Genomic DNA, 7,725 nt, shown 5'->3' with positions numbered 1-7,725 from the left:
TTTATGTTACATTATCTTCATTCATGGAGTAGTAGTATAATCTAATTAGCGTTAGACACTGCACATCTTTACGATTAGTTATATCTTGTTCCTATAAATGTGGTATTTCTTTGTTCTCAAACTTCTACTACTAGATCATGTTTTGCTGTATCTTTATTTTACTTGTTAAATTGATGTATGAACATTTGTATGCGTACTTTATATATCCTATTATAATTTCATAACTATATAGTCATTTAGTAGTATTTAATTGTGAAAGGCACAGGTATTCGGCGAGAAGAGAGGCCGACATTTAGAGCATCCGCATCGGTGTCTCGATGCGGGCTCGGTCTCGTCCCGGCGAGACGAGATCGCATCGAGACACCGATGTGGATGCTCTGTCTCGTCGCGTAGCCCAGGGGAAGGGGGGTGGCGGGTTGTCTCGCCACGCGCCAGCGCCACGTGGCGAGCTCTGGCGCGCGGCGTGACGCCCACTCGCCGGCACGCGAATGGGCTTCGTCATGCTGACGCAATAAATATTTTTTTAAAAAAAATGATTTTCTAAAGAAAAAAAAATTAAAAATTTAACAGTAATTTTTTTTCTTTTTTTATTCTATAAATACTCCTATTAACCTCTTTCAATTTACATACAAACACACTATCTTTCATCTTTTGTTCTTCTCATCACCATCATATCATCTCTCTTTCCTCTCCAATTCTTATACCAAATTTAATCCATTCGTGGTTCCATTTGAGCAAATGCGTCGAATGATGGAAGAATCGCTAGAAGGATCTAATGGAGCATATTTGGGCACAAATTTGGCAACTGTTAGACGATCACCGCATCACTTTCCATGATTATGCGGATTTCAATAAATTGTAATATTAGGATTTCAATTATGTATTTTTCGGATGTTGGAATTTTCGTTATTTTTAATGATTTTATGAATTATTAGTATTAATTTAATACTATTTCAATGAAATATTAATTGAATTTGTTGGAAATAAAAATAAAAAATAAAATTGAATGAATAGTTAAGGGATGAGATGGTTAAGAGACGAAGAGATGCAAATGTTGTCTCTTAATTAAGAGACGAGGTAAAAAGTAGCGGGGCCATGAATAATTAAGGGATGAGACATGAATAGGGACGTGGACGGCCTAAATAGCAAAAACAAGAAACAGCCACGTTTCAAACATTGTCTCCCCCACAAAAGTAGCGACGTTTCCTAAGATTATTCTGTCCAACATTGCGCTTATTTTTACTTTTATAGGTTGAATAGGAGTAAAAAGTTCAAGTGGTTACTAGCCAGACATATAGGGTCTCATCTCAAGATCCTGTGGCTTATGTGTTGCTTAGGCCACCCGCGTGTGTGTTGCTTAGGCCACCCGACACGTTGCAGCGCCCCGTCTCATCCCCAGCCAGTTCCGCGTTCCGTCCCGCCGTGACGAATGGCGAGACGTCTCGTCACGCGCCTAGGCGACGTCACGCTGACGCACTAAATCATTTATAAAAAAAATAAAAAAAATTAAAAATGAAAAACGGTAATATTACCGTTTTTCGTTATTTATTTATTTTTTATTTTTTACTCTATAAATACTCCTAATTCATCCGCATTTCACACACAACTACACATCTATTCTTCCCAAATCATCTCCATTTCCTCTTCAATTTTCATCTAACCTCTCATCACAAAATGTCCGGCGACGGGAACTCTGGCGGTGGCGGCTCCGGCGGGTTCGACATCAACGCGTTCGGCGACTGGGGGGCATGTACAATGTCCTCGGTGGTGGTTCCGGTTCGTCGACGCCGGGGGTACCAACCACCCCATTTTTATGTGGATGCATACGCCCGTCCCTCCGCCCCGAGGTATTCGCAGGGATTATCCCAGATTCAGGAGGATTATTCCGTTGAACCCACTCCGGAAGAAGGCCGAGGCGGTGGAAGCTCCAAGGCGGAGGCAGACGAGGAGGAGAAGGAGGATCTAGGCCGGCATCCGTACGGCCCCAAAGAAACACTGGCGGTGTACAATGCCTGGATCAGCGTCTCGTACGATCTCATCGTCGGGAATCAACAACCCCGGAAGTGCTTCTGGGAAAAGGTCACCAAGGCCTACCACGAGATTAAGCCGAAGGGCTCCCGCCGCCGCACATATAAGATGCTCCGCGCTCACTTTGACCGAGTCGACAGAGAGGTCAAAAATTTCTGCGCCATCTATAAGAATGAAGCGGCTCATTACCAAAGCGGAGCCACGGGAGCCGACATTCTGAGGTCGACTTTGCGAGTCTACTTCGACGACACCGGTAAACAATTCAAATATGTCGATGTTTGGGAGGTCGTCAAAGAAGAGGAAAGGTGGGCCGGCGGTGTGAGGTCCAGCTCGGGCTCGACCTCGAAGCGCACGAAGCACACGACAGGTGGCCAATACTTGTCCAGTGAGGGCGGTTCGGGCAGCGCCGCAGGCGAGTTTGCCTCGTAGGAGGTTGAGGGCACAGCAGACGATGCCGGGGGGTCCTCCCGTGGGCGCCGTCGGCCACAAGGGAGAAATGCGGCGAAGGCGGCTAGAGGGAGGAGGGGCCGAGCCGAATCAAGCCAAGCGGGCTCGGGCTCGGGGGGGACCCTCGAACTCCCTTATGTCCATGTACATGACTGCCACAATGGCGGACACTTCCCGCATGACGCCTCCCAAATACCAAGCCTATCTTAACGGAATTGCGTTTATGGCAGCACAACTTAGCATTCCGCCTCCTCACGGCTTCAGTGCACCTCCACCGCCTTCGGGGGATGATTCGCCGGCGGAGTAGTTTTTTTTATTTTCTATAAAATTGTATTTTAAATTATGTCATTTTTATTTTTTTAAGATTTTAATTATGTGTTTTTTCTAATTTTAAGTTGTATTTTTATTTTATATTGTAATTTTATTTTATTTTTAACAAAGTGTGTTTTTTTTAATTGAATTTTGTTGGAAATAAAAATAAAAATGAAATTGAATGAATAGTAATTTAAGAGACGAAGGGTTGCAAGTCCCTTAGTTAAGATAAGGAGTAAAAAAGTACAGTGGGGCCCATGAATAGTAATTTAAGGGACGGATAAATGATAGCGTTGCGGATGGCTTACAAATGGAGTATGTATTTTTGCACTGCAAATAAACATTGGGGAGAAAAAAAATGTGTACCTAACAATCTTCTAAAATTATGTGCAGTTTGCAGGTTTCCATTTGGTATATGGATAAATGCAAACTGGAAATATATATGATCTAATACCTAACTGTATGCAAATCCATATACAAGAATCAGTTGAAACTTGAAACTATATTCGCCCTTCATCTTTGACCTCGCACCAGCATATACAGCAACTTCATCTCGTTAATACATTCATGAGCTCGCTCTCATAAAACCCATTGGCTTCACTTCTTGGTGTGGTCGGGGATGAGACGTTTGAGCAGTTGGGAAGGCACACCAGCAAGTTCTGGGAGCATACAAAGAAAGGCTTAAACAAAAGGTAACAGTCTCAAGTTCAAAAGCAATGGAAGAAAAATAATATGATAATGTCACCTTCAGCTGGGAAATTGAAGAGAGCAGGTAACGGCTGACCATTGGGCAAGCGCGTATTAGGATCTCTCAAGTCATCGAAAAAGGGGTGTGCACAAGCCTCCAACTGGAAAATTAGAACATACAGTTAACAACGCGATAGGAAAGTCCAACGTCCTATCTAATTTCATAAAACACGACAAAATATGAAATAGAAATGCTTACGGCTGTGAATCGTAGAGTTGGTGAGTATTGGAGTAACCTTGATACCAGATCCACTGCTTCAGCTGGGATTTTCCTGTGAAACACCTGAAAATATAGCTTCATTTAGATCTCTCTCACACATGAAAAGGTAAGAAAATTGCAGAAGAATTCGAGTATTTGTGAACAAACCTTGTGCCATGGGTGGGCTTTAATCTGAGGAAACTTAAATTCAGTATAATTTGGATTCATGCACTTGATTTCCTCTCTTGTTGGAGTTCCCAAAACCTGATGTCGAAAAAATCGACACACATCAATTATGTACAAACACTTTTATGTTACATGCAAGGAAAAAAAACACTTTCCTTTTTCTTTACCTTTATTATTTCGACAAGCTGATCAACGCTGCTTTCACCGGGAAATATAGGCTGCATGTGTATAAGAGTGATCATCAGAACTCGAGGTAGGAACAGTAGGTTTCGTATTTGCCAAAATGTAGAAGGGCAACATATAAGCACATACCTGCCCTAAAAGCATCTCGGCCATGACACAGCCAACGGACCACATATCAATGGCAGATGTGTATTCTGAAGCTCCAAATATCAGTTCGGGAGCCCTGTAATATCGAGAGCAGATATACGAGATGTTTGGTTCACCGGGTACCTAGAGCAAACCAGAAACCCCGGTGATTAAAAATGTCTTGAATTCGATCATATGTGAATGCAGGGGAAGGGGCATACCAATATCTTCGCGCTTCCCATATCACAAAGCTTAAGCTGGTGAGTTTGAGAATTGACCTGTATGAAGAGTCAAATGTACCGAACTTCAGAAAGAACATATCGAGCTAAGCAAAAGATACTTGACTTTAGCTTAGAAACAATCACATATGCAACAAGGAAAATGGATATCTTTTTTAGAATAATAATGAAAAAACAATCATACCAGCAGATTTTGAGGCTTGATATCTCGATGACAAACTCCGATAATTCTATGCATATAATTTAGTGAACGGCAAATCTGCAGTTAAACAAAAATAGATATGGTCTCAATAAGAAATCAAGACCCGAAATGTCAAAGCATACGCGGTAGAGCAAACAGTACCTGATACATGTACATCTGCACATTTAAGATGGGCATGTACTGGTTGACTCTGCTATACTGCCTTGTAGCCCGATAAACAGTTTCAGGGACAAACTCCAGCACAAGATTAAGGTAAACCTCGTTCTTGTCAGTAGTCGAATAGAAATAATGTTTCAGCTGAACCACATTAGGATGGTTGAGCAAGCGCATCATCTGCAGTTCCCGGTTCTTGTATCTCCTATCCTGTAGAACCTTCTTTATGGCAACAGATTCCCCCGTCTCAAGGCATTTTGCCTACAGCACAAAAATGAGAATGTAAGTAAAACAGCGTATGTTTAGAGCCTGTAGAATCCCTCTATCTACGAGGTAGTACCTTGTATACAACTCCAAATGAACCAGTTCCCACCACGCGCTCTGCCATGTAAGACATCGCCTATGGATATACGAAGGCAAATTTTTAGACACAGCATTCAATTACTATCAGGTAAGGTTCTCTTACTCAAACATCAGTTCCAAAGCATTCAGACAGCAAAATTCAGTAACCTGTTTTGGTTGTCCATTTCGGCCGCCAATTGAGGTCACAATTATCTGACCGGGCTCAGTTCCATTGCCACTAACGACAGTTGGCTCGATATCCTGGGAAAAGAATTCACAAGTTTAATACAACAAACTCGAGATTTTCACAAGGAAATATATATGCAAGGAGAACCATTATGCTACTATCATGGTCATCGTTTCCAACCCCTCGAATCCTCATTTCATTCATCTCCTTCGGTAGCTCACGCACATCTGATGCGGCTGCAACACCTTTCATCGAGTTCGACTCTGCAGTCAGCCTACCGTTCACATCACAGGCGCCACTCTGATCTATTCCCCGTTCCACCTTCACCCTTTTAATGCTGGAATCGCCTCCCTGGAATAAAACACAACCTTATCAAGCACACTGATGGACCTCAACGTCAATACAAACCAGCAACTGCGCAAGGTGAAGCACAATTCTTCACACCACACCATTTTTTAAGAATTTACATGAAATGTATCTATTTAAGTCAGATTCAATATCCTACAACAAGTAAATGCAGTCACATAAATACATCAGGGCAGCTTTGTCTTTGTCTTTGTTTAATTAAATCTTGAATGTGAAATGTTAAGCATAAAAACACTAGATATACCAACAACCATTGATTGTTTACAAGGAAATCTTAAGAGAATTCAACAACACCACATATATTGCTAAAAAGATCAACAAACCTACCAAAAAATCCCTACTTTAACTAATTACCATAATTTATCTGCACACATATTCAATAGGATTATAATTACAATAATAGATTAAGGCAATATTTTCCACATTTCCAGAAGAAGACGCTCAAATATATCAAATTCGCCCCATTTTCTGCAATTTAAAACTATCAATGAACACAAAAACTAAAAATTAAGACAATTAACAGAAACTATATCGAAAATTTACGTGATCTGAAACGGATGTGCGCCCCGAAGCAATGCTCTTAATCCGACGCATCATATTCATTTTTCTGCCGAATTCAAAGCAGCCTAGCAACACCAATCAAACTCCCTAATGGGATTCTTATTTCCCTCACGAGGAAAAATATAATTTTAAAAAAAAGTTTCCTCCTTTCCTCAGCCTTGAATCCAAACAAGAAAACAGATTATCGATCACTCCTTCACCCAACAACGGGCCGACAACGGGAAAAGGGGAAATTAGTAGAGCTGGGGATATCTATTCTAGCTCTCCCTCTTTCCTGTTTGGGTATGGTAACACAGAACAGAAGAGAGAGAGAGAGCAATTCCAAAAGAAACCGAAAAAGAAAAATGAGAAATCGAAAAAAGGTCCTTTTTCAGACAAGAATCTCTCTCTCTCTGTCTCTGTCTCTATTTTATTTTTATCAAAAATTTCGCTTTCAGTCAAAGCTGCGAGGCTAATCATTATACGTTCCGACCCACCATTTTTCTTTTCTCCTTGTTTTCGTAACTGTGGTCAGACTTCGATTCTGGACCGTCCATTTATCATGATGCTGATCCCAACGGCTCTAAGCAGAGAGTGTGGATCAAATATGACGAAATTATGATTTTGTTTTTTTGATTATTTGTTTTTAGGTGGGGGAGAAGCGGAATATTCGGGGGAGATTATATTTTGGTGTGTGAAATTTTGACTCAACTTTTATTATTTTTTGCTGTTAATTTACGACTATTTCAATTTTTGAACCTCTCAACTCTCAATCTCTCTCTAATCTTGATTCTTCTATGCGTACGACCTTCACACCCTATTATTTTTGCGACTGTAACGCGTGCTAGTTAATAGACTTTTTAATTCGCACTGCTATAATTATATATAATGTTCACTACGTTAATGAGCAGTAGAAAGAGTTTTTATGGAGTGTACTGTTAAGAAATATATGTTTGAAATAAATTGTTAATTATAAATCTCATTTTTATATATTATGAAATGTGAATAGAAAGGATGAATGGAATATAAAATCATAGAAAGGATGAATGGAATATAAAATCTTTCTTTTATGTATTAAATGCTATTGTGAGGTATATAATTCATCATTTATAATAAAAATGAAATGAAATTTTTATTTAGAGATATATCAAAATGACAAATAAAAACTACTTAGGGCATTCACAATGGGGCGGACGATAGGTCGCCCGATGCCTCGGGCGCGCCATCGTCCGCCACTGTGGTGCTCGGACGATGGACGATGCTTCGTCATCGCCCTAAGCTTAGTCCGCGGACGATAGGGTATCGTCCGCGCCATCGGCCGCCCACTGTGGGCGACGCGGACTATGGCGCGGACGATGCAACGTGTTTTTTGATTTTTTTTTATTTTTTAAATTCGAAAATTGTGTTTATATAAATACTCCTACCCCACATTTCATTTGTAACCTTTCGATTCGGTTTTCCACTCTCA

At 40.8% G+C, this 7,725-nt stretch overlaps 1 protein-coding gene across 2 annotated transcripts; it reads right to left on the bottom strand.

Moving 5' to 3' along the window:
* Positions 1-3,049: 3,049 nt before the first annotated feature.
* On the bottom strand, positions 3,050-6,665 carry LOC121784933 (shaggy-related protein kinase theta-like). Of its 2 annotated transcripts, none has more exons than XM_042183217.1 (13): positions 6,261-6,665; positions 5,499-5,702; positions 5,333-5,425; positions 5,163-5,222; positions 4,811-5,083; positions 4,652-4,726; positions 4,450-4,506; positions 4,232-4,372; positions 4,087-4,137; positions 3,902-3,997; positions 3,734-3,817; positions 3,533-3,635; positions 3,050-3,446 (listed from the first exon to the last, which is right to left on the bottom strand). In XM_042183217.1, exons 1-13 carry the CDS (start codon positions 6,318-6,320, stop codon positions 3,385-3,387), a joined length of 1,359 nt encoding a protein of 452 aa, XP_042039151.1. In that variant the 5' UTR covers positions 6,321-6,665; the 3' UTR covers positions 3,050-3,384. The 2 variants fall into 2 exon arrangements, with proteins under 2 accessions (XP_042039151.1, XP_042039155.1); XM_042183221.1 differs by having other exon boundaries at positions 5,532-5,702.
* Positions 6,666-7,725: the final 1,060 nt, after the last annotated feature.

This window comes from Salvia splendens, chromosome 2, assembly GCF_004379255.2.
Source record: "Salvia splendens isolate huo1 chromosome 2, SspV2, whole genome shotgun sequence".
Classification (NCBI taxonomy): domain Eukaryota; kingdom Viridiplantae; phylum Streptophyta; class Magnoliopsida; order Lamiales; family Lamiaceae; genus Salvia; species Salvia splendens.
Note: the sequence above shows the minus strand (reverse complement) of the source record. Positions and strands in the feature narration are given on the sequence as shown.

What these genes read in the sequence shown, in the direction of transcription:
- LOC121784933 (XM_042183217.1), bottom strand. Translation starts at nt 6,320, where the DNA reads ATGAATATGATGCGTCGGATTAAGAGCATTGCTTCGGGGCGCACATCC. An exon ending in TGCAGATGTACATGTATCAG is followed by an intron (nt 4,727 to 4,810) that starts GTACTGTTTGCT and finishes GTTTAACTGCAG; the next exon opens with ATTTGCCGTTCACTAAATTA. An exon ending in TCAAGCCTCAAAATCTGCTG is followed by an intron (nt 4,507 to 4,651) that starts GTATGATTGTTT and finishes CTCTTCATACAG; the next exon opens with GTCAATTCTCAAACTCACCA.